Genomic DNA, 26,433 nt, shown 5'->3' on the forward strand with positions numbered 1-26,433 from the left:
GTGAGCCATTATGGGCATGGGACAGTGTCCGCCGCGAGACTTGGCCACATTTACAACGAACCGGTGTGTGCACATCAGCTCTGTTTTGACATTACTTTGCTGCCTCTAGTCATTCGTCCGCTCTATGTTATAAACTTGGACACATCAGTTGTCCAACTTGGACCGTTTGTGTGTACCGTTCAGTTATGTTACTTGAATATGTATTCTCTCTCCTCCTCTCTTGGCCATTTTATGCTAAATGTTGGGTGGTTGTAACAAAGACTTTCTGTGCTGCTGGAAGGTATGGCTGTTTGCTATGAATTAACATCAGCCCATTGCACAGTGGGATCAAGCATATTCAAACAGCTTATTGTAGACATTGAGGAACACAGCGAATTAAGAAAATTTGAATCTGATATTCTGAACCAGTGATATCCTACTGCTCCTTGATTGCGTTGAGAGCTTCCGGAGGCATTTGTAGGCCTCAGAGGAGCAAAGAGATCATATTCTGAGCGTTCAGAACTCAGGTCTGAAATTGTTTTCTTTAACTGAAATCAGAATCCAAAATCAGAGACTGATTCTAAATTCCTAATCTTGATTCGTTAAGCGGTGAGAAGTGATGTCCCTTTCAGTAAAACATCTTAAGATTATGAAATTTTATAGACGGATAGACAGTTAGAAGAAATGAAAATTTGTGAAAATAAGTGGGTAGAATTTATTAAAAGCATTATCATCACATACCAAATTTTTGTTCGGCATGGGCCAAATACTATGAAGTGGTAAATACAGATAGAGTTAGCATTAGTAGGCCAAGTGTGGTTTGCACAACAAGCGGAAACTTGCAGTGCGAATGAACAAAAAAGATGATATGTGAACGCTCAGATAAGCTTCCTTTAACTCAGAAACGGATCTATTGATGTGTAGCTTTCCCAAGCAACTAAAATTCCCTTAAAAAGGTTTCATAGAAGCTTAATCAGCTCTCGTTTCTGTCTGAAGAGAATGCTAGTCAGCCCAAAATTTAAGTTCTTAAAACTACTTTCAAGTTCGTTTAGGTGGCTGTAGAGAATGCTATTCGGCTTCTAAGAGAATGTCAAAAAATTTCTTCGGGCCGAAAAAAAAATCCGGTTGACAGATTGCTCTGACAACCCGATGACATGCTATGTTGCCGGTCTATCATGGTCTATCTCATTGATTTTAATTATATTGTTTTGATTACAAAAGCTACTTACGCCTAGAGAATTGAACTGCTGCTCTCTAGGTTGCAATGGAACTCACCAGTCTCTCGACCAATCAAACAATAGTTCATTGCCACTGTAATAATAAGTATAACTTAATGTCATTTGAGATGATTGAATGGGTTGGTCAATAGATTGTACCTTATTTCGATCAAAGGACTTTCAGTACATTGAATTTACCAAAAAAAAAAATCAAATTGTGTAATGATTTGTTTTAATTTCTGATCCGAAATCGGACATTTCATAATTATTTTCATCAAAATTAATAAGAATTTTTTTGAAGCATTGAACACATTTGAAGCGCTTCAACGAAAAAATAATAGTACAAGTTTCTTCTATCTTTTCCTGATTTTGTTTAAATAATGGAAAAATTTTGCTCTTATTTGGATTAGTATTTGAAAATTTTGAATGGAATGCACGGTTTTCACCCGTTTTAAAAACAAATTGTCAGGTTCGTAAACGTGCTGAAAAGTTCTGGAAAGCATGACATAAAATTCCATTGTTTTTCGCACCACTCGCACTTGATTCATAAAGACAAGCACGCACATAGAATCGCTTGATCAGATAATTATTTTTACTTTGTTGAAAAGAAATTAATTTTAATATGAATTAAAACCTCATTAAATCTGCCAGCCTAACTTTTAATGTTTACTTCATGCCTATCCTTGGCGCTCATTCTTGTTTATTATGAAAATAAAACAATTCCCGTGGTAACTATGGCAACTATGGTAACGCACTATGAGAGATTGTCATACAATTGTCATTGCGGACATTGGGGTTTTGGTTTTATCAACGCTTTTGTTTGTTCTTCGAAATTATCGACGACGTCCGGTGAGTTTGAATAATAATCAATTTACTAGTTTTATATATGTTTCGAGCCCCTATCCTTTCAGTGGCTGCCCTTTTATATTTTAAACACTTCTAGCCAGCTCTAAATTGTAAAAAAAACACGTTTGAAAAGTTCGAACAATATTAGGTAGCCCTTCAAAGACGGGTGACCTGGAAATCTGGAAAACTGATCTGATCGTTTCATAATTACTTTTCATAGAGGATAGGTCCGAAAAACTGAGACTGGAGAAATTATAAAAAAGCTTCAAATCTTGAGATCGGAACTGAACTTTTCAAAACTTGTTAAATATCCACGTAAAACATGAAAAAAAATCAGCCGGACCTAAATGATCTCGTCCGAAAACTTTAACTATTTCATTTTTTTCTGATTTCCTTCATTTTCTCATACTTTCTATTCTTATTAGTTATTCTGAAGCATCTCAACACTGTATTTTCATAGACATTCACGTTTACATCAATGCATTGTACGTAGAAGTTGTTTTGTATTCAGTGATCATAAATTTGCCTTGTTATTTTTTATCAAACCTTTTTTTTAAAGTTTTCCTCATTTTTCAATATCTTAAGAATGGAACAGTTCTGAAATTCGAGCATTTTTTAAACAAAGTGTCAAAGTGATTTTTTCCGATTTTTGTCCGCGTGAGTTCTATTAGTACAACACAGTGCCATGCTTTGTTGATTTTTCTGTGTTTTCTCTGCTACTTTGATCATGAGGTTTGACAGCTCTGAGCGCTAGTGGCGACTCCACTCGGAAAATTAGCTTTTTCCATCGATCCATTGAAATACACCACCAGTGTTGGAAGCTGGAAAAAATACATACCTATTCATTAAAGAGGTATTTTTGGGCTGATGTTTTCCCTAAAAATTCATTTTAAACTACGCACAAATGTTTTCATATTAATTGGGTTGTATAATAAGACCGTTTCTATCAAGTTAAGGACGATAGGCCGAATGTTCATAAAGCCGAATGGTCACAAGGCTGAATGGTTATTAGCCTGAATGGTCGCAAAGCCGAATGGTCGAATCTGGCCTTGCATCCATTCGACCATTCGATGACTATCGACCTAACATGCAAGAAAGCGAAAATATGTTTTATAGGCCTGGCATAAATTCGCCCCAACGACCATTCAGCCTAACAACCATTCGGCCTAGTGACTATTCGGCTTAACGACCTTCTAGCATCCATTTGGCCTTACGACCATTCGGTCTATCGTCCATTCTGGCTTACGACCATTCGCCCTTACGACCATTTGGCCCGATGACTATTCGTCCTAATGACCATTCGGCCTTACGACCATTCGGCCTAGTGACCATTCGGCCTAGTGACCATTTGGCCCAACGACCATTCGGCCTATCGTCCATTCGGCCAAATAATATTCGTCCAAATAACCTTCGGCCTAATGTCCCGAATGTCATTTGATGTGCCACGTAAGTTCACTGAATAAAAGTATGGAGAAAGGTTGTCAGGTGGATTCAGTTTATATTGACTTTGCCAAAGCTTTCGACCGTGTGCCGCACAAAATATTGGTTGCAAAGCTGAATCGACTAGGTTTCCCGGCTTGGGCACTCGAGTGGATTGCCTCATATCTAACCGACCGTCAGGCTTTCACCAGGATACGAAACACGCGCTCACGAATGTTTGCCACACCGTCTGGAGTTCCTCAAGGGAGCCATCTCGGACCCTTGCTGTTTATAATCTTCGTGAATGACCTGTGCTCAACACTTCAGTCCGATACACTCCTCTACGCCGATGATCTGAAGATTTTCCGAAAGATCCATAACACTGTTGACTGTCTGGCTCTGCAAGCTGACATCGCTAGACTAGATGAGTGGTGCCGCTTAAACAGAATGTTAGCAAACGTAAAAAAGTGTAAAATTATAAACTTTTCTCGTGCAAGAAGAACGATTTATTTTGACTATCAACTAACCGGATTAGGCTGGAGAATGTGCAGTCTATTCTCGACCTAGGAGTAAAGATCGATAACAGGCTCACATTTGCAGAACATGTCGCGCTTACTTCTGCAAAAGGATTTGCTGCTCTCGGATTCCTACGTCGGAACACCAAGGATTTTGATAACGTTTATGCATTGAAAGCCATATACTGTGCTTCAGTACGTAGCATACTGGAGTATGCCGTCCAGGTGTGGGCTCCGGCTCAAAGCACACAATGCCATCGTCTTGAACGAGTTCAGCGATGTTTCCTAAGATACGCTCTACGGCGTCTTCCCTGGAATGACCCGATCCAACTTCCGCCGTACGAGGAAAGGTGTGCTCTGATATGCCTAACCTCACTCGAAAAGCGGCGCGTCGAACTGCAGCAAGGTTTTATATTCGACACATCGACCAACCGTATTGACTGTGCTTACATTCTACAACGTGTTAACATTAATGTACAAACGAGAACACTTCGACAACGTCAGTTTCTTTCAATTCCTCACCACCGTACTGCCTATGGCCAAAACCACCCAATTGACAAGTGTTGTGAACTTGTTAATTTAGTGTATCATTTGTTTAATTTTAATATGTGCAAACGTCGTTTTGAAATAGGCTTAAGAAGAATTTCCTAGTTTTGAGGTCATCAGTCTGTACGGTAATTAAACCAAAGACGAAATAAATAATAATAATGTCCCATTCGGCTTATTGTCCTATTCGGCCGAACATCCGTCGGCCTTTTAACCCATTCGGCCTAGCGACCATCGGCCTAGCGACCATCGGCCTAACATCTTCCGGCCGAATGTTTTTTCATCAATAACTTTGGTTCCTTCTGGCAGATTTTTTTTAATACAGTTTTTCTCAAAGCCTAAATTACGGTAAATATTCTATCCGCTGACTGAATTTCGATTAGATTTAATATTAAAAAAAAGTTATTTGACTTCAAAAATGAGCTAATTTTTTTAAGGATGATATTAATCAGTAAAGCAGGACTTGCCCTAACTGTGTCTTGTGTTCTCCAGTGTTAGGCCAACGGACTTCGCTTAGTCCCAATTCTGGGACAGTTCGGGCAAGTACTGCTCTGCAAGTACTCTGGCATACGAGGAGAACACGCTTCGAGAACGAGGAGTTGGTTTCCTATTAAGCCCACATGCCCTCATTAGATGGGAACCGATAAACGAAAGAATGATCGTAGCCAGATTCAGAACACGGGTTAGAAACCTTACAATGGTCCAGAGTTATGCGCCAAATGACGTTGTCGATTTGCAGGAGAAAAAGCAGTTTCACATTCAACTGAACAGCGTGGTTGAGAAAATTCCGAAGGGTGACATTTAAATCCATTTGGGCGACTTCAAGGCAAATATTGGCTCCGACAATCAGAACCTTGAGCGCATGATGGGGCGCCATGGTCTAGGGCAGATAAGCGAAAACGGAGGGCTGTTTGTAGAATTTTGTGGCAACAACAACAGTATGGTCATCGGTGGATCGCTCTTCCCCCACCGACCGGCACATAAGGTCACTTGGGTATCCCGAGATGGCCGAACAGAAAATCGAATTGACCACATATGCATCAACCGAAAGTGGAGAATGAGCCTTCTGATGTCCGCACCAAACGAAGCGCAGACATTGCATATGACCATCACCTCGTCCTTGGTGAGATACGACTCAGAGTCGCGCGTGTCCAGCGGCGAGAGGAGAAAGTCGGATGTCAATACGACGTCAGCCGGTTGGAGAATTCAGAGGTGAAAAGGGTCGCCATGGAACTGTTTGAATCCCGAGCCATGGAACTGCCGAAGAACAGTGGTGTGGAATCAAGAATGCGTTTATCACGACGAGCCATGGTACTCTCGGTAAAAAATGTGGAAAAAGAAGTGAATGGATGTCGAATGAAACTTGGAGGATGGTCGATGATTAGAGAAAGGCGAAAGTCGGAATTGAACAGGCATGTACCGGGTCAGCCAAAGCAGCCGCCCGCTTACGATATGTGGAGCTGGAAAAGGCAGTTAAACGAGCTTGTAGACGAGACAAGAGAAACTGGACAAACTCCCTAGCCGAAGAGGGAGGAAGAGCCACTGCCAATGGAGATATTCGATTACTTCAAGACATTTCTCGCCGCCTTAGTGGTGCAAGGTCTAATGCTAGAATGCCGCTTAAAGACCGAGCAGGTCAGTTATTGACCGATCAAACAGATCAGCTCAAACGATGGACTGAGCACTTCGAACAACTTTTCCGAGTCACGATTCGTGACTCACCAATAGCGATGGCCAACAGAACCCGCAGCTCGAGGCGCCAACAGTATGTCGCATTAATGGCGTCAACTCGGAAGCGCCCTCGCTGGCTGAAATAGAAGCGGCAATCAAAAACATGAAATCTAATAAACACCTGGAATCGATTGCATTTCTGCTAAGATGCTGAAAGCCGTCTATGCTTTTTCAGCACAATTTTTGCACCGTCTCTTCGCTGACACTTGGGATACTGCAACATTCCCGGTCGACTGGATGCAGGGTATCCTCGTAAAGGTCCCGAAGAAAGGAGACCTGACCGAGTGCGGTAACTGGCGTGTCATAACTTTGATCTGTGCAACTCTCAAAGTACTCTGCAAAGTAATACTGAACAGGATCCAGGAGAAAATCGACGCTACACTCCAACGGCAACAAGCTGGATTCCGATCCGGACGATCATGTGTGGACCACATCACAACGCTACGAATAATACTGGAACAAATCAACGAATTCCAGGACTCTCTTCTGCTGGTGTTCGTTGATTTCGAAAAAGCATTTGACCGACTGAACCACAAAAACATCTGGGCTGCTTTTAAATAGTGTTGAGTCGAAGGATGAACCACAAGCTCGCGCGACTCTACGGCGAACCCAGTATCCAGAAGGTGATGAAGGCTGGCCGAATACGCTTTGCAGGGCATGTTGCGACAATGCCGGACGACTGTCCTACAACCCGGGTGTTCGCTACGAACGAAACCGGTAAGAACGAGCAACGAGTGAGGTGGTTGGATAAAGTAGAGCGTGATCTGACGAATGTGGGATGTCCGAGAATAGGGAAAACGGTTGATTTGGACCGAGTTATTTGGAGGAATATTGTTCATCACGCTAATATCGCGTTTTAACACTGCATTCAATTTTTTGTCAGATGATTTCCATTACTTTAATTAACTTACTTCTATCAATAAGCGAGGTATTAAAATTGACAATCCAGAATGAAAGTCCCTATTGGAAATCATGACGCAAGTCCACGCTGTCACACATGTAAAATGCACGTAATCTCTCGAATGAAAAAGGTCCGTAAGGAAGGAGTGCAGTTCATGAGAGAAACAACAGAGCAAAGGAAACATCAGTGTTGTACACATTCCGTATATCAAACCAAAGGCAAAATATTTTGACAACGCAAATACCAACCACGCTCTTGCGCGGAATTCTGCCTGCTTGCTAACATAAAGAGAGATTGAGAGGAAGGTTGAAAACAACGAACATTTAACACTTGAACACGGATGGACGGAAAAGCATGTGGAAAAATGTATAATCCACGGTCAAGTGAAATATCGTTCAATAATTAGACCCGGTAGTAAAAATAAACTTTTCCTTGCAATTGTCGCAAATGGTAGCCAATTAATTTAAATGCTGACAATCGACAGTAGGGCAGTGGAAGATATAGTGTTTGTTGGCCTTTTGGGTTGATTTTTTTTCTTCTCTTTGTTGTATCATCTGTGGTTTTTGTTTGTGCGTTCGATGGTTTTGGATTTGGATTTTTGAGACAGATTTGCGCGTTTCATTCGCGTAATCACGTCTATCACCAGAATTTGGTCCCACTTGGGAATCGAGCGAGCACAAGTTTTTGACTATGTATCCCAGTCGCGTCTGGTTTCGCATCGTGCCATCATCATCAGCTCTAGACGTCAGCAACAGCATTAGCAACTTCGTCCCCACAGGAAGTGTTCCTTCGTCATCTATCGTTACAGCTGTTCGAGGTCGGTCCAAGCAGCAGATTGTGCATCATCTTGGGGTAGAGCAACGACAGTATGTTTCAGAAATGTAAAAATAAAACCAAGAGTTCAGAAGATGCCCTAGACCTAGTGAGACGTGATTTTCTCTGTTGTACACCGATTAATCAAATAGATTGGCACGTGAGTTCAGCAGCGGTTAAGCGTGGTGTCCATCCTCGAATACCATTTCCTCAAACAAAGCGTTTTTCTTCTGACAGGGCCTGCTGGACGACATAAGCTGGGAAAATCAGGAAAAACTTCTTAGCCTAACAGTGAACAACCCTCTAGTCGTTAAGTATCCGGTGAAGATACAATATCAGGTAGGAATCCTTATTGAAATCTTTTATGAAAATCGTACAATCAGAAATGATGTTCTTCCTTATCCATAGGTAGCATTTTTGAAACATATTATTCATCACCTGAACAAGATGGACGTGGAGCAGCACGATCAATTGTACGAAAAGTACTGCGGCCTTTTGACTGGACAGTCGGGAACGGAGGACCAACCGGGATTCAGCTATAAGCATTATGAAATGCCCGGAAATGGCGTAATCACACTGAAGGAATCTTCGGCATTCATATCCGAGGGAACCACAGGCCTATGCAGCTGGCAAGCTTCCAAAGCATTGTGCGAATTTATCATCCACAATCTGGAAGAGTTTCACGGCAAAAACATACTGGAATTGGGCTCGGGAGTCGGGCTATCAGGAATTTTCATGGCTAAACACTGCGAGCCATCGTTGATTGTGCTCTCGGATTGCCACAGTTCAGTTCTGGGGACGTTGAAGGAAAACGTGGAACTTAACTTTCCCAAGGGAGCAAAAATCGGTTGTGATAATCCATTGGTCAGCACCATTATCGATAACGGAGACTCATTGGTAGCAGTAATGGATTTGGACTGGAGCTACATCAATGCTTCCAACATCAATCAATTGATCGAACCGGACGTTATTGTTGGCGCCGATATCATCTATGACCACTCCTTGTTTCAAGGACTCATCGGAGCAATCAACTACTTGTTTGCTCTCTCCAATAATAAGTGCAAAATGGTTTTATCATGCACCGAACGTAACAAAAATACCTTGAGCGATTTTCTGGAATTGCTTAGTAAGTAAATTCACTTGGAAATTATTAAGCATTATTTTACAATAAACTATTTTACTTCCAGTATCAACTAAATATAGCGTTAATGAAGAAACCGTGAATCCTCCCAAACATTTTCACTGGGACACATCATCGGCTAAGGTGAGGATATTCTCCGTCACCCGGGATTGGAACTATCAATGAAAGCAGCAATAATATGAACCAAAAAAAACCCATCGCATACACTAACTAGCCTCAGATAAGTTAACCCGAGTCAGTCGTTGGAGCTAGGTCTTATGCTTTTCTATAACGATGGTATTATCATGATTGTAACACATAAATAATATGGTTATCAAATTCCTTCCATTTTCCTAGATGTTTCTATCCCGGTTCCAAAAAGTTCGACAAAATTATTAATATTTAATATTACATATACCTACACAGAGTTATTGTATAATGTGACACACTAGGTAGCAATTTTTATATATTTATGCTTCTAGAGCATGAGCTAGTGCAATGCGCTCTGCCCTTAATTAAAAACCAAAATTATCACGAAGCAAAGAAAGCTACTAGCCAAGATCATCAGACATAACCCGACAAGCATTCGTTTACAAATGAAAGTAGCGCGTGAAAAAATTCCCTAAATATTCTTTCCTCTCTAAAATTACGTAGTTCGCTTGAAATTCCACGAATAAAAGACAATATGTAAATCTAAGACCGCTGTTTGACTCTTTCAAGACAACTTTCCCGTGTAGATCAAAATTTGTCAAAATTTAGACTTCAATCAATATTTCAGATTCAAATTCAAAAATTCTATCTTATTATAATCATTCAGAACCAGATTTCAAGTTAAAATTGAGATTTAAATTTCAGATTAAGGGGGTCAAATCCAGAATTGAGATTCAAATATTTTTATTCTTTTTTTTTAATTTTTTTAATGTTATTATTTTGCTAAAAGTTTTTGAACTTTCATTTCAACGGTACTTAAGTTTAACTTTTTTGATTTTTTATTGTTTCAGCAATTTTTTAAGATTTTTTTTTTGTTCCTCTATTTAAGAATTATTTTTTACATTTTTTATTCGTTTACATTTTTTTATTTTTTATTTTTTGAAATTTGTGTTATTTTCTTCTATTATGTTTTGTGAGCCTACTTGGTTGGATTATTTTACTGAATCAAAGCAATCGTAAGATTCCCTTTAATTCAACCACAGTAAGTGCAGATACTTACCGGTTTTTCAATAGCAACTTAACTCAGTGAGCGTTTTCGATTGACAATCGAAATCGATTGACAATCAAAAACGCTCACTGAAGAAGATAGTAAGTTGCAATCCAAATACCGGTATCTGAACTTTTCTTATACTGTGGTTGAATTAAAGGGAATCTTTCAATTGCTATGGTTCAGTTATTTTCTTCTTGTTTTTTATATTATTTTGTTTATTTTTCATTTTTTAAAGTTTCCTTTTATATTGTTCTTTCATTTTTATTTTTTATTTTCTTGTTTATTATTTGTTTTTCTTCGTTTTGTTTTTGTTTTATTATTTCTGTTCCATTTGTTTTTAATAATTTCACCCCCTTGCTTTTTTTATTTTATTTTTTTTCTTGTTTGTTACGTTTTCATATATTTTTAGATTTGAATTCAAGATTTCAAGTTTCAGATTTCGTATTCGAATTCCAAATGCAAATTTCAGATTTTGGGATGAATCATCCCAGAGGATGAAAATCCCGTATAAAAAAAATTCAGATTAGGATTGATAATCCAGATTCATATTTCATATTAAACTTTCAGATTCAAGTTTCGAATTTCAGTCTCGTTTGAACTACGGTACGTTGCACATCGTGTGTGTGAGCTGAATCGAAATCTAATTTATTTTTCTTCTCTCCTTCCACACGCTATTGTCGAGCGGTGCAATGACCCACAACGATACACCAAGGTCATCGAAAAATGAAGTTCGAGTGCGGAAATATCACGAAAATTATGCTGGGCCATATCTCGTTATGGCTGAAACAAATGTCGGAAATATATCTGCTGCGAAGATTGCTAAAAGTCTGGTGAAGAAATTTGGTGACGATTTTATACGTGCTATGCCGGTTTCTAAAACCAAAATGAAAATTTTGATGCGATCGAGGGATGCTGCTAATGAAATAGCAGGCATCGGTACCTCAAATGAAGTGCGTTTTTTTATCCCCCAACGGCTGGTGGAGTGCCTTGGGGTAGCCTATATTGAGCCGGATATTTGTGATGAAGAATTGAAGTTTGCTAATGCGTACGATAAACGCAAGTCGAATCAAGTTGATAACCCGGAGATAGTTCATGCTCGTCGTGTGCTTAGAAAATTAGCTGATGATAAAGAGGAAGCCCTGTTTACGGTGATTTTTACTTTCGCTGGGCAGAGTTTACCTACTCACATCGAGTTGAATAGAGTGCTTTATTCTGTTAAGCAGTACATTTATCCTGTCCGCCAGTGTGGTAACTGCTGGCGCTTGGGACATGATAAAAAAGGATGCAAGAGTGCTAAACGCTGTAACCAATGCTTGGAGCAAGTGGGCGGCGAAGATCATGCATGTGAAAATAGTGAGCCCCAGTGCGTTAACTGTTTGGGCTCCCATCGGGCCAATGATCACAAGCTTTGTCCGAAAATAATTCAAAAAAAGAAAACCGATAAAGAGCGGCGCGACACTTTTTCACAAGGACGTGTCGATTGGTTTTGTGGAACAACTTCAAATGAATCATCAAACTCACTAACTATCATCTCCCAACCAACAACAAAATCCACCGTGGCAGTTGCTTGCCAAACAAGTAATGTTGACAAGAATGGGTCTAATCCTTCCAGCAAACGTCGTCATAATGTCGATTCGGACGATGAGCTTCCCCAACTTGAAGTTAACATTTCTGACGGGGTTTGCGATTCGATCCGATCGACGATTGAATCTACTGAGGTCATCGATATCGTTGCAGAGGCTCTGGAAGTTCCTGAGGAAGATGTTGAAACTCGACAAAAAATTCAACAAATGGTTTTGGAGAGAATTTCGGATGTTGTAAGTGATAAAATGAAAGGATATTTTGCTAATCTCAGATTATGAAAAACACCACACCGAGCACTTTAACAGCCACCGTTCCTCTGCAATGTCTACAATGGAATTGTAGAGGGATAAATAGTAAACGCTCATCTTTAATCCAGCTCATAAATACACACAATATCAATATTTCGCTTTTGAGTGAAACACATCTCGACAATCACACAAACTTTAGTCTACCGCAGCACACCATTTTTCGTAAAGATCACAGACGAAACTCGATGGGCGTAGCCATCGCGATTCGTTCAGAACTGAATCCCGTAGCATTTCCTATTGCACTGTCAGCGGATATTCAAGCCGTTGCCTGCCAGATCAAATACATCTCCGGGTTGATCACTATTGTATCTGTGTACATACACCCGCAAGCCAACATATCGCAGACTCAGTTTGATAATTTTTTATCAACCGTTCCGAAACCGTGCATCATTGGAGGAGACTTTAACGCAAAACATCACCTATGGGGAAGCGATCATGGAAACACACGTGGAGACCGTCTTCATCAAGCCATCGAAACATCTCATCTCGTCATTCTCAACAATGGTCAGCCAACTAGGTTTGATGTAAACCGGTCGTGGGGCGCAATTGATATCACGCTGGTTTCTTCGAGCCTTAGTTTGTGCTTCGACTGGGAGGTTTTGGATTCACCAAATGGAAGCGATCATTTTCCGATAGTTTTTCATTCGAGTACTACATGCGCGATGAAATTCTACTCTGGAATCAATGTTCGGAAAATCGACTGGGAACGTTTTACCGGAAGCCTCGAGGAATCATTCGTCGAAAATGGAGAACCGGATAGCTTTGATGTCTTCTTTGAGCTGATTTGGCAAGCACTGCGCAGATCCTGTCCATCAGTAAACTCGAACCACACTCGCCGAATACCGCAACCCTATTGGGACGAAGAGCTAACAGAAGCGAAGAAAGCCACCAGAGTTGCTTTCCGCGCTTGGAAACGAGAGCTGTCAACCGAAGCTTACGAAGGGTACGCTAATACAGAACGAAGGTTCAGAAATTTGGTACGCGAGAAGAAGAGGAAAAGTTGGCAACATTTTTGTGATAGTTGTGATAGTTCTACGTCCCTCACAACCTTATGGAGGATGGCTAGAAGATTCAAAGGGCGCGGAGAGCCATCAAAAAACCTTAGAATTTCGGACAATTTGGCCAACGATGTTTTGGACAAGTTGGCTCCCTCATCTGCCAAAAATCCACCCCCGGCTTTTCTACAATGTTTGTGTTGCCCTCAAACTGGTTTACCATTCTCAGTATCGGATATTCAAGCAGTTTTAAAAATCGGTAAAGATTCGGCTCCTGGTTTGGATGGTGTTCCATATTCCGTCATAAATCATCTCCCATGGGCGGCGCTTAGTCAGTTGCGAAAAATCTATTGCCAAATTTTTGCTTCAGGAAGAATTCCGGAAAGCTGGAAAACCTTTAAAATTGTACCGATTCCTAAAAGTGGTCATGATCCGATTTCTCCTTCTGCTGTTCGCCCAATCGCGTTAGCTTCATGTTTTCGCAAAGTGTATGAACTCATAATCAAAGATCGACTAGAACATTTCATCGAAAACAACAACTTATTCCCTTCAGCTATCAACGGTTTTAGGAAAGGACGAGGAACAATGGATGCGTTGTTTCCCCTGATTAATGAAGCTTCTTTAGCTTTGAAAAGAAGAGAGCATGTGGTGATATGTAGCCTCGATATCAAAGCCGCCTACGACAACGTGGAAATTAATGTTCTGGTCCGCGAATTACGCTCATTAACAGTCCCTGAATGCCTAGTAAGAAGTATCTTCCATCTTTTTGAAGAAAGGAATTTGTGCATTTCAAATGGATTAGATTCAATATCTAGGACAACGTGGAAAGGCCTTCCTCAGGGATCTCCACTAAGTCCGTTATGCTTTAATGTTGTGATCAGTGGATTGATCAACAGTGTCCCTCCTGATGTGATAACCGTAAATTACGCCGATGACACAACAATTGCTGTAAGAGGAACCTCGCTGGAGCATAGTTGCGAATCTCTCCAAAGGGCAGTGGATATAGTTGTGGAAAATATTTTCGACCTTGGGTTAGAACTTTCGCCCACGAAATGTAAGTGCCTTCTGATCTCGACACAACAATGCGATAATCCCCCAGAAATAAATATCGGCGGTTGCACTTTGGAATACGTCAGATCCCTGAGGTTACTCGGCATGTACCTCACACGAAATCTGTCGTGGTCGTGTCATATTAGAGAGGTACAAAAACGTACGGCTCCGTATCTTAACTTTCTACGAAGCATATCGGGCCAGTCATGGGGAGCACATCCAGCAGCAATGTTAGCTATTTTCAAGTCATGTGTGAGATCAATATTGGAATACGGTTCCATATTTATGACGGAGTTAACACAAAAAGAAGCCATCGTTTTGGATAGACTACAATGGGCAGGAATTCGAATCTGTTTGGGCTCCACAAAAACCACCCACACAGGTTCACTCGAAGTGATGGCTGGTATTATTCCGCTGCAACAAAGAAGAGAACTTGCTGTCATGCGTTTTGTAAATAAAAGAGCGTCACTTTCTTCTTGGCATGGTCAATACTCCAGACCGATCTTGGAAGGTGGCTTAGTGGCTACGGGAATACACCGCGCCATAAGAATGCTTAACGAATTTATTCCACTTGAACAGCCTCTAAATAATCTCCCATGCTACATGGTCAACCGTGAAGTTGTAAGAACAATAATATCCATTGATCTCACTGTTAAACGGTTATGTTCAGAACACCAGAACTCATCGGCAGCTGATTTGGTTTCAAACTATCTCTTGGAAGTGTATGCCAACGCGAAAATCTTGGCAACTGACGGGTCGAAAGATATACACGGCACAGGTTATGCTGTGGTAAATAGTTTTGGAGCGCCTGCAGAAGGGATCAAACTCGACAGTAAAGCATCAGTTTATATGGCAGAGCTTCTAGCAATCAGGCATGCTGCGAAAATGATCGTAAGCCTTCCTGTTGCTCAGTATATTATTCTAACCGATAGTTTGAGTTGTCTCACGAGCCTTCAAAAAATCAACATCAATCAAAAATATCCCGTTGCTTGGTACGATATAAAAGCTTCCATTCTTGAAGGACAAAGAATGGGGCACGAGATCCATCTGATATGGGTTCCGTCTCACAGAGGTATTCCAATGAACGAGTTGGCAGATCAAGAGGCGAAAAGTGCGTGCATCAATGGTGGTACAGTAGATTATATTTTAACATCATTCGACATCCAGTTTCCGATTCGGCGTACAACAGTGCACAAATGGCAAGCAAAGTGGAATGCAGGAACTAAAGGACGTTTCTGTCACAGCATCATCTCTAACGTTTCGCTCCAACCATGGTTTAGTAGCTTGGATCTCAACCGCAGACAAATTGTAATCCTTTCCAAATTAATATCAAATCATTCACGGCTCCCTGCTCATCTGACTAGAAATGGTATCCTATTGGACGCGACGTGCAGTTGTGGCGAATCCATCGCAGATCCTGATCACATTATCTTCGCATGCAGCAGATTTGAAAATCTTCGTAGACCTATTTGGCGAATTTTAATGAAAAAAGGAATTCCACCCGATATTCATTTGATACTAAAAAAGAAAGACATTGAATTATATAAAACGATAGCTAATTTTGTAATTGAATGTAAAATAGACATGTAAGTAGAAGAGTAATTAACACTTGGCCGGTTATGTTATAGAGGTAAAGCCAATAAAAAAATTAAAAAAAAAAAAAAAAAAAAAAAGTTTCGAATTCAGATTCAGATTTCAAAAAACTCACTTGATGATACTGAGAACGAATCATTACGATGGCAGACTGGAATGATTCGATATCCGAAATCCGATGAAGATCGCTTCTCTTCTCACAAGGACCTGTTCGGATAGTTTTATCCAAATGACACAGCTCCGTGAATGATATCATAATCTATATATTCTGTCACGAGAATAAACTTCTGGATCATAATCACATACAAATAGTAGAAAGAGACTTACGTTTATGGAGGTGGTTGGTTTCAAAGTGCCCCACTCTAAGCCAGGTGCGACAAATCATCCAGCTCCGGGGGTGGTGGCGCTTGCTGCTGCACCACCGAGCCACTCCCGCCACCATTGTTGATAAACAGTGGCTTGCTGATGACGTTGGCCGTGGGACCCTGCTGCGAACCGCTTTGATTGATGAGAACCACCTTCTGTCCAGATGACGATTGCGGTTCGATTTTGATCAAACCCGGCTGGATCGGAACCGCACTTGACCTCTGGCTCTGCTGAATGATGCCTACAAAATCCTCTGAAGGGCAGAAGAAGAATGTTTTAAACTAAGAAAGGATAAGGATTTTTTTTTCGAAATACCTTGTGACGGAGATGGTGTTTGCTGACGCTGTGAAACAATAACTATTTTCTGCTGCTGTCCACCGGTGTTCTGGGATGACTGGCGCTGCATTAGACCACTGGAACCGGAGTGCTGTTTGCTTGTTACAATACTGCTACTGGCGCTGGCTATCAAAGGCGTTTGGGGACGAGCTGGTGCACTAGCTGCTGTGGTCACAATTGACGGATTTGCGCTGGGTGTGCTAGTGTTGGTGCAGGAGGGAGTAGGTGGAGGTGCTGTTCTGGCTTTGATGACCCCCTGGTGCAGTGTGGGCCCCAGGAAGCCGTAGTCTTTCCTGTAAGGGAAAACATGTCATTAAGTGGTGATAAAGTTTGAACATTTTCAAAGTTTACTTGTATTCCTCAACCACGTCCGGAGGATTGCGTAGCGTCTTCAAAACAGGAGAACAAGCTTTTTGAAGCATAGCTCTGATATGACCGGCTGCAATTTTGTCCGTAGCGCTGATGTTGCTACCCTGCAGATGCACCTCGACACGATCCGAGATGAACTTTAAGCGGGGAATAATAAACACTTTGATGACTTCGGTACCGAGCTCAGAGAGTCCCTCGAGGGCACCGTACAACGAAGACAGAGGAGTTTTGTCGTTTTGCAGCGCCGAGCTGAACAAACGAGTGACACGTGTTTGCAGATTGTTGGTGGAAGTGTTGAAATTCTTACAGATCTGTGCCATCAAACGGGCTGCAAAATCTCGCAGGGCCCAGTGGTTGTCCAGCTCCGGACGCATGCACAACTGCCGCGAAACTATGCACGTCGAAACAGATGGGATTAGTTCGTGGAGCTGAAAACAGGTTTTTAAAAAAATTGTCAAATTCCCTGGAATCATTTGGTAGAAAACAAACTTACATATTTCTCCAAGTAAAGTGCCGGATTATCCAACAGGGCGCGTACCATTCGCATCAGATAGATGAGCAGAGCAAGGTTGTTTTGGACAACATTTACCTTAACGCCTTCGGCTATGAAAGTGCACATTCTGGGCAGCATCTCGTACAAACCTGGATCGCAAGCCAGCGATGTAAGTGCTTCGGCTCTGCGGCCTTCATCTGAACCGACGCACGCCTCTGTGATTTCCTTGTAGTATAGCTGTTGTTCCACCGAAAGCTCGTGGGTGGCCAGCTGCTTAACGTGTACGGTTTCCACGTTCTTCAGTTTCTGAGCCTTGATAGCCGGTTTCCCGGTCGTATCCTTCAAATGAGCCTTATCCAGTTTGCTAACCGGATTGACTGAATCCAACGCCTGGGCATCCTTTGACAAAGGAGGAGGATTCTCCGGAACCGTAGGTTGAATTCCGTCAACACAGAGCCAGTGAGCCCGCATGGTAATTTCCAAAGGAATCTTCGGAGGACCTGTTTGGACAACATCGGCCAAGTCGATTTCCTTCTCTTCAATGAAATGCAGCTCTCGACCACCGCCGGAAGCGAATCTGAACGGAATGAAATCCGGCGAAACAAACCCATACTGAGGTTCAATGTTCCGCACCTTAAGCGAGTGGTCGATGTCAGCGATCGACATCTTCATCCGCTTGGAGTGGTGCATGAACTTGGCAGCATCCTGCACGATTTGCTTCAACTTGAACGAAACATCGTCGGCCAATTCCTTGGCGGCGTCATCCGGCAACGTTCCTACACCAATACTTTCCGCTATTACCTTGATCGATTCTAGCGACAGGGTCGTCCCGTACATCGTTTTATCGGATGGTCTCTCGGATTCACTCATTTTCACCTGATTTCATCAATGATTTAAGCCGTAAATCATTCAATAAACTAGGAATTTGTGAAAAACTTTTCAGAACTAAAATTTTGTTTGGAAACTTTTTTGAATAAAAACGCTATACAGACGCCGAATAAAAATAAAAACAAAAAACGTCATCCAACTTTTGCACGCTTAACTATCAAATGCAAATAATTGCGCACATGTACTCAAAAACTCGAGAACTCAAATCTGTTACCATATTCTGGCTAGGATGGAGATTTATAACTTTTTATAATGTCTAAGTTATTACATTACGCAGAAGGATGTAATCAGCCCCCAAATTATATATTCCTAGCTTTTCTATACAAAATATTTTTGAAATTAGTTTTTATAACAAACCTTTAAATTGGTGAAATTTCATTAGGTTGTGATGATTTTTAAGCCACTTTTATTTCAGGGTAATTTGAAGATATCCTATAGGATATCTATATAGGCAGACACATAGTCCCAATGTGTGGAATTTTTGCAGTGTACATTTGACGATAACATAACTCTAATAACTGAAATAAAACGATGTATTTCTGAAGGACCGGAAGACAGCTTATTGAATTTCTTAGTATGCATAGACTATAATAAGTTATCTTTTGAAAAATACTCCTGGTAGTTCACCGGTTCGCATCGCATTGCACTCACTATATGGCCGATGAAATAGTGAGAGCGATGCGATGCGAACCGGTGAACGCGGCCAATGCTAACTCGAACGGCAGAATAAATTAACATCAGGTTTAAGCGATTCACATTCATTTTCATCAAATGTAGTTCGCCGCATTGAATCGCATTCGCCAATTCACATCGCTCGCACTCACTATATCATCAGATCCGGCCTAAAACAAAAGGGATACCCATTTTGAGGAATGGCGAAACCCACTAGGCTTACCACTAACGCATTTACCGAGTAGGTTTTAATTATCTGTGCAGAGTAAGGAAGCGAAAGAGAGAAAAAACACAACAAAAGCGCGCGGACGGAAAACAAAAACGAAAAAGGAACCGGCGAACGCGCCGTCGCAAATCTTGCCAAAACACACACGACGTCGGGTTCGTTCCAGCTGTCAAAACTTGGCAGATTGCGTAAGAGCAAGGGAAGCGGCACATGTGTCCGTTTCGTAGGAGTGAGCGAGAAAATCGCTGGTCTGCTGCTCGCTCGCGCGACGTTTTCCGAAACACACGGGACGGCGCTGCTTTGCTGCTGCTTATCTTTCGCTTTCGTTCCACCGCTACTGGCTGATCATCCTTTCGGTGTTGCTTGTCGCTCGTCCACGGACCAATCGAAGTCTGGTGTGTACGGAAAATCGCGTTTTTTCCCTGACGTTGCGTGCGTGCGTTTCTTGAATTCTGTGTGGGCGAACGCGGAGTGTGATTTATTTCACGGTTCGTGATCGATAAGTGTTTGCGGTCGTGTACGGTTTTAAATCCTGCTAGATTTTCTCGAGAGTCCTTCGCAAATCGCGCTGGTGTGGTCATTTTTTTCCACGATTTCTCGGGAACTGAGAGGCAAGATTGGTGTGTTTGCTTTTGCTAAAGGAGGATAGCGAGCTCGATTAAGACACAAAAAAGCTTTCGTGCGATAATTTGGTAGTTTTCGTCAGCAGGAACCTCGAGAATCTGACTTCCTGTTTCCAGTGTGAGTTGGCTTTTTCAGGGAATAATCCGTAATTCATCTCTGAAAAGTTTTGGAACTGTTCCATCTGTTGGAAGAACAAAATTTGATCGATAATTTCCGATCCCTTTATTTGACCGTGAAAAGGCAAACGAACCCGTCTGGATCTGGAATAAACTAGTGTGGAAGTTAGAACCAATAAATAAGTGGCCAGCAATCTGTTCCGAACGGATTTCTACGCTTGCTAGATTCTTCTGGAAATCTATTCTGATTAGACCTCAGGTAAGTCCCATGCGAGTTCAGTTCAAGCACGTAATAAAACCCTCCCGAAAACGTGTACGATTTTGCACCTTTTTTTGGTGCTGCTCCCCTGCCAGCCAGACACATGCATGAATAGGAAAGGCATGGTGCTTTTTCATTCGGATTGCATTTTTTTCTCACGCGGTCGAAAATGCGCGTATGAAAGTGTCAATAATTTAGGTCTGTTCAATGAAGTCTGGTCGAAATAGGAAATAGGTCGAAACTAAAGAGACTGTAGTATAAACAAAAAGGCGCCATCTGATCCCTATATCCCCCCCCCTCTCACTAATCAAAAGTTAGGAAAAATACTCCCGGCACATAAAAACTTTATAAGTAAAATGCCTTAATAAAACCATATGTAAATAAAAAAAATCTGATCCCTTTGAAAATAATACAATCAGCAACCATGCTGCAGTGTTGCCCCAGGATTGCCATTAATAAATCGGTATCGAATTCGGAAAACGGCGAATGCGCCAACCTCGCTGTTTCGAGAAAAACGCGTTCAAAGTTTGACAGCTCCCATAAGCTCGCAGCAGAAATTTTATTTTAATATTTTTTCAGAACATCCGTTTGTTGCTATTGAAAAATATACGGATAAGCGGTTCCGAAAATAGCAACTGAAAGGTATCGGATCATAGATTGGGAGATATTGGAAGAAAGCTCTTGGCTTCAGCATAAAGGGAATCGATTCGGGGTCGTGGCCATGGCCAATCTGACCGGTTCCGGAACAAAATATGTCAAAGTTATCGGATTGAGACTTGCGGCATATCAATAGAAAGTCTTCGAATCTTTTCTCCTATCGATTCCTTTCATGAAGAGGCCAAGAGCTTTCTATCAACATGTCGCAAGTCTCGATTCGATAACTTTGACATATTTCGTTCCCGAACCGGCCAGATCGGCCTTGGCCACGACCAAGTGTCCCCGAATCGCTTCTCCTATCGATTCTCTTCGTGAAGAGGCCAAGAGCTTTCTATCAATATGTCGCAAGTTTCAATCCGATATTAATATTATTATTATTTTTATTAAAGACATTTTACCAATAATATGGAATTCGTGTCTGTTTTCAATCCGATAACTAGGGACCGAATGTTAAAAAGGTCCTTAAAATTAAAAAAAAAATCCGATAACTTTGACTATTTTGTTCCGGAACCAGCCAAATTGGCCATGGCCACGACTGTTATTCGGACTTCTCAAGGGTAGGGAAACAAGTCTTTGTAGTGATGGATTCAAAAGGACTCAAAGCTATAATTGAATTACAATTAGATACAAAAAAAACATATCACATGGTCGCTTACATTCAAAGTTTCCTACTTCACACAAGATTACTTCCTCGATGGCTACTACGACTGCTTTTTATCAGGTCCTATCAAATAATTTTCTTATTAGGCTATGCTTTAAACTAAATCTAAAAACTTACGTCACGTGAGATCAGACAGGCCAACTTCTTTCCACAATACACGGCTTTCAGCACATTAAACCTAAACATATAAACATTTGAATTTTGCTCTCCTTCCTAAATTCGGTTACTTACGGTACGCATGGACTCAATCAATTTGCTCTGTAATTCCTGTCGATTCAACGGCACTCGCACTCGATCTAAATAAAAGCTTCCTGTTAGCACTTGATCCTTTTCTCTACTTTTTCTACTTACAGATCCAGTCTAGAGTTTCTTTCCGATAAGCGGCAGTGCCCGTAATCACTCAAATTACTCCAAATCAATTTGATCACAAGCTCTTTCTAGCTAAACCGAATTCATAACAGAACAAAATGGTGTAAACATTCATCATACTTTTACTAACACAAATTTCTGTACACAATTCTATACCTATTCCGTACACAATTCTACACCTATCTTATCAATCATCATCGATCCGTCATCAATGTTTTTCTGACACACAGTGGTCGAATTTGCGTACAACATACCCCCACCCGTAAGCCCAGTAGTTATTGCGGTTACTGGGAAAATTTCTAATCGCGCGACGGTAGCCTTCCGTGCGGTAGGCTAGCCGGAGCAGTAAACACAGTTAAAAAATTCACTCTTACTCACTAATTTCATTGAAAAGTTAAGAAGTAAATTCTTGAATCAATCTTCAAATCATTATTTTGCAAGAGAGGACAAAACATGAAGTCATCGGAATGAAATATTATTCTTAGTATTCATTGAGATTGAATTAATTACGAGCGTTAAAATCCCAGACAAAACAAAAAACAATCTACATTATTGAAAACACATTTTTCCATAGCCTGATAATTAACTAATTTGACATGACGAAGATTTTTGATGCGATAAATGCGTCTTTGATACTTTATATGCTGGTCGAATTCAATTATGTTGTCGTTAAAATGTAACAAATCGTATATGAGAAGTTAAAAAAAGGAGTTGTGTACGGTGAATAGTCTATTATAGGAAATAATACCATTCGCATCGCAAAAAATTGGACTGCGCACTCATAACTGCGAAATTTGTGCGATCTGTCAAATCAGTATAAAATCTGACGGTTTTCTACACGCTAACCGCTTTTCAGTTAAACTTTATACGGATAACTCCGACTGCAAAACATAGCACGAAATCCAACATTCAATGAATGATCGCTACCGTGTCGTCGAACTCTAAACTTATTTAAACAACTACAGGTTTTATTTTTTTCGTGAATTTGTCCGCTGGTTGACCCCATCGCAAACAGGTTTTTTTTATTATTCATTTTTCCGTGATTTTGACCGCTGATTGACCAACACACAACGAAAAAAATCTGTAAAATTACATCACATATGATGTAAATAAAAAGAAGCATCATATATGACGGAATTTTCAGTGTGTGTTGAATTTTACACGCCTGTGAAATTTTAAAGACGTGTAATTTAAAAGTCATGTAAATTTTAAAACCACTGAATTTAGGTAAAATTTTCCTATTGGATTTTTTTGGTTTACTTTTTAGTCACTTTTAGGAATGCCAAAGCCAATTTAATAGCGGATTTTCATCTCTAAAATAAAATCAATTTGGTTTTAATAAAAATCATTTATTTGTTAAACATCCAATTCTATGAACTCTACAATTATTTTTTATCGTCTAAAGAACAAAGATTTTCGAAGGCATTAGAATTTATAACACATGGGAACACTAAATAATTTTTATCCGAAAATGTTTGCATATTTCATCAGCAACTTTTCGGGATTGCCAGCTTCGAAGGACAATTATGTACAGGATGCCGCTCCCAGAGTTGCATCCTGTGGGTCCGCTGCCGTAGCGCCGCAATGAATTCGATGAATCAACAGTATCCACTAACTTACAAACGTGAAAACTTCTTCAAAGCAACTTTCGACTAATTGCAACACTTGACGCAATACTTTGTTTACTTTTGTGTGTGCCAGTTTGACAGGCTGTATTTTTACATGATATATTGCGTTCAGTGTAAAGTAATTTCCATTTAATTAAAATTCAATGTCCATATAACATTCCAGGTCATGTAATTTTAAGAAAATTGTCTTCAGTGCTGTTGATAATTTTGTGTGACCAAATAAATTCGTAAAATTACGTCACATATGATGTAACGAAAAAGAAGCATCATATATGATTGAATTTCCAGTGCGAGTTGAATATTACACGATTGTAAACTTCAACAGACGTGTATAATTTGAAAGGCATGTAAAATATTTAAGACGTGTAATATTCAATCCGTACTAAAAATTCCGTCATATGTGATGCTTCCCGAGCAGACTTTGATGTCTAAATCGACAGCAAATTAATACCAAAATAAGCTGTCAACAGCAAACTGATAGCATATTTTGTTAAAAACAACTTTATGATAGCAAAACTAGGCATAACTGAGGTGTCAAATATTTCTATTTGATAGCAAGGTGAGACCTAAATTAGGTTTCGACAGCAAACGGTTTGCTTAATTTGGTGTACAAATCAACTGATAGCAAAACTAGACATCATTAAGATATCAGTGTTTGTCAAAATAAATAGCGAAATGGTTATACTCGAGCAGACTTTAATACATGATATGTAATACCAAATTGAGGCATCGATGATAGCAGTCTTAGGTATGCATTTTCAGGCGATAACAAAATAAGGCATCATTATGGTTTCGAGAATTGTTTTTTGAATAGTAAAGTGAAACGTACATAAGGTGTCAACAGCAAGTTGATAGCTCTAGTTGGTGTTGTTTTTCTTCTACGAAAACAAAGTTCGGTATCATTTTCAAGGTTTCAATGATTTTCCAACGATAGCATACCAAGACCAAAACGAGGTTCGAACAAGCTGGCATGTTCAAAGTTTTTTTTCTGGTTAACGTAAAATAGAGTCTGAAGCAGAAGCAGGTATGGTTATAATATCCTAAATTTTAAAGAAATTCCAACTTGAGCCAAAAAATCACTTGGTAAAATAAATATCCAAAACCAAAACGACACCAATTTAATTTTTCACTATCTTTTGTAAACATTTGGGCAAATAAAACAAAAACAATCTATGCACAAAGTCAAAATCTAGAGTAAATTTTGATTAGGTCGTACTATTCAAAGGTTAAGCATCAGGAAGTTCGAGCATGACTGGCATCCCAGTAGGCATTTAAAAGAGAAACGCAAATCAGAGGTGTCAGGTGTCCCGATTTTTCAAGGTTTGTCCTGAATTTCGAGAGACCTTCCTGGTTTTTCAAAAACGCTGAAATTGTCCTGATTTTTTGAAAATGGTCCGTAAAATGTCCTGATTTTGTAAAAAGTATTCAAATTATTTCTGAATTTATAGTTAAATGATGTGAACATCAAACAAATCCGTAATAAAATAGTTTAACCGATAATAATAATTGGTTTGGTTTGGTTCAGATAATATTCAATTCGTGTTATTCGATATAATTTGTGGGCCAATCTTTGTTGGTACAATCTAAGCTGGGCTGCATGTTATTCCATCAGTTCATTAATGTCTTGAAAAATCTTGATTTTTTTCATCACGAGTCCGGATCTTTTTCAAAACCACCTGGCTCCCCTGCGCCGAAAAGGTCGATTCACGCCATTCACGCACTGCCTGGCCTCACTGTTTTTGACACTTCGCGATTCCTGTTTTCGTTCCTCATTTTCCAATTCTACACGCTGAGGAAATAAAGCAAATATTTGGGTCTTGATTAAATTCTCAATTACACATTTTTAGCAACAGTCCTCAGTTCAATTTTAATAAAAATAAATTTTAAAAGGAAGTTAGTTGTTAAGAAATTAAATGTTTTTAACATATCAAATAATGAGTAATCAATCAATTTGTTTGTTAATCCAGCTGAAAACAGAAATATAGGAATAAATGTTTTATCCGACGTTTTTTTGCCTTGAAAATATCATATCGTAAAAATTTAGAACAGTTCAGCCCTTTTCACAGTATGTTTACCGGAGAATTTTCCAATATTGAATACTTCTTTCCCGGAGCAGTGTTATCGTACAAGTATGTGTATTTGTTCGAAACATTCCAATTCATTAGAAGCTTCCAAATTTTGTTATTGGATGGGATTTTTTATCTCAAGTAGAAGCGCTGCCCCAGAATATTCATTGCAAAGTGAGTTGGTCCAGGAGAAATGTGTTGAAAAAAAGTTTCAAAAACATGTTAAAACATTTTAATAAACAAACCTCCTTTTCGAAATTTTAACGAATTTTCAACTTCCTGTTCATTTCCGGAGAGATAAACGTGAGAAACCAAAAAAAAAGTGCTAAATTAAATTCACAAAATGGAACTTGGTTTTTTGTTATTCTTAAACTGAGTTTTGTGTTAAATTTCTTGACCGTGCAGCTACACGAAAAATTTCGCCGCACCCCATTTCTCGTTCGTAAAGTTTTGTAAACAGATCGCGCGAATTGTCCCCACAAAAGGGAGCTGCGTCATCGTTAATCGGTTTTTGTTTTGTCGTATTTATCGGTTCTTTGTGAATTGTCCGTTGACAAAAATTCGGTGAACGCTGTCGGCGTTCGGGCCCACCGCCCTATCAACAAAAGCGAGCGCAGCGATAGTGGATTATATAGCACCCTCGGGTAAATGTAGTGTTCCTTCGTGCCCGCAAAAAATCGCAAGCACCCGCAGCAGTGACTGTCTGAATTGGTGGAGCATCATCTCCGACAATTTAACGACCGTACAGCCGATGAAACGGAATATTACCTGGACGATGAAACGATGAAAGGTTTCTCCGGTCGATTTTTTTTTTTTTTTTTTTTTTTCAGGGATTTTCATCCTATTGGATGATTCATCCCATAGCATTTCCGGTCGATTGGTCCT

The 26,433-nt window shown here is 40.2% G+C and overlaps 3 protein-coding genes across 3 annotated transcripts in view; 2 read left to right on the forward strand and 1 right to left on the reverse strand.

The window, feature by feature from the left end:
- Positions 1 to 7,350: 7,350 nt before the first annotated feature.
- Positions 7,351 to 9,784, forward strand: LOC129754450 (protein-lysine N-methyltransferase EEF2KMT). Its single transcript, XM_055750537.1, has 4 exons — positions 7,351 to 8,127; positions 8,205 to 8,306; positions 8,376 to 9,093; positions 9,155 to 9,784. The coding sequence occupies exons 1-4, from the start codon at positions 8,023 to 8,025 to the stop codon at positions 9,271 to 9,273; spliced, it is 1,044 nt and encodes a 347-aa protein (XP_055606512.1). The 5' UTR covers positions 7,351 to 8,022; the 3' UTR covers positions 9,274 to 9,784.
- Positions 9,785 to 16,061: 6,277 nt separating this feature from the next.
- Positions 16,062 to 18,364, reverse strand: LOC129754726 (transcription initiation factor TFIID subunit 6-like). The gene is made up of 4 exons (XM_055750940.1): positions 17,383 to 18,364; positions 16,872 to 17,317; positions 16,500 to 16,813; positions 16,062 to 16,437 (listed from the first exon to the last, which is right to left on the reverse strand). Exons 1-4 carry the CDS (start codon positions 18,250 to 18,252, stop codon positions 16,181 to 16,183), a joined length of 1,887 nt encoding a protein of 628 aa, XP_055606915.1. The 5' UTR covers positions 18,253 to 18,364; the 3' UTR covers positions 16,062 to 16,180.
- A 1,145-nt stretch (positions 18,365 to 19,509) lies between these two features.
- LOC129750573 (sodium-dependent phosphate transporter 2) overlaps positions 19,510 to 26,433 on the forward strand; it is a 163,839-nt gene continuing 156,915 nt past the window's right edge. Inside the window, exon 1 of the mRNA XM_055745540.1 lies at positions 19,510 to 20,167. The gene's annotated coding sequence lies outside the window, so the exon portion shown is untranslated. The remainder of the gene's footprint in view (positions 20,168 to 26,433) is intronic.

The sequence above is a fragment of the Uranotaenia lowii genome, chromosome 3 (assembly GCF_029784155.1).
Source record: "Uranotaenia lowii strain MFRU-FL chromosome 3, ASM2978415v1, whole genome shotgun sequence".
Taxonomy (NCBI): domain Eukaryota; kingdom Metazoa; phylum Arthropoda; class Insecta; order Diptera; family Culicidae; genus Uranotaenia; species Uranotaenia lowii.

Excerpts from the sequence above, each read along its gene's own strand:
- LOC129754450 (XM_055750537.1), top strand. The coding sequence starts at position 8,023 with ATGTTTCAGAAATGTAAAAATAAAACCAAGAGTTCAGAAGATGCCCTA. Across the intron at positions 8,128-8,204 it reads TTAATCAAATAGATTGGCAC|GGCCTGCTGGACGACATAAG; the intron begins GTGAGTTCAGCA and ends TTCTTCTGACAG. Across the intron at positions 9,094-9,154 it reads CGATTTTCTGGAATTGCTTA|TATCAACTAAATATAGCGTT; the intron begins GTAAGTAAATTC and ends TTTTACTTCCAG.
- LOC129754726 (XM_055750940.1), bottom strand. The coding sequence starts at position 18,252 with ATGAGTGAATCCGAGAGACCATCCGATAAAACGATGTACGGGACGACC. Across the intron at positions 17,318-17,382 it reads CACTTTACTTGGAGAAATAT|CTCCACGAACTAATCCCATC; the intron begins GTAAGTTTGTTT and ends ACCTGTTTTCAG. Across the intron at positions 16,438-16,499 it reads AACACCATCTCCGTCACAAG|AGGATTTTGTAGGCATCATT; the intron begins GTATTTCGAAAA and ends TCTGCCCTTCAG.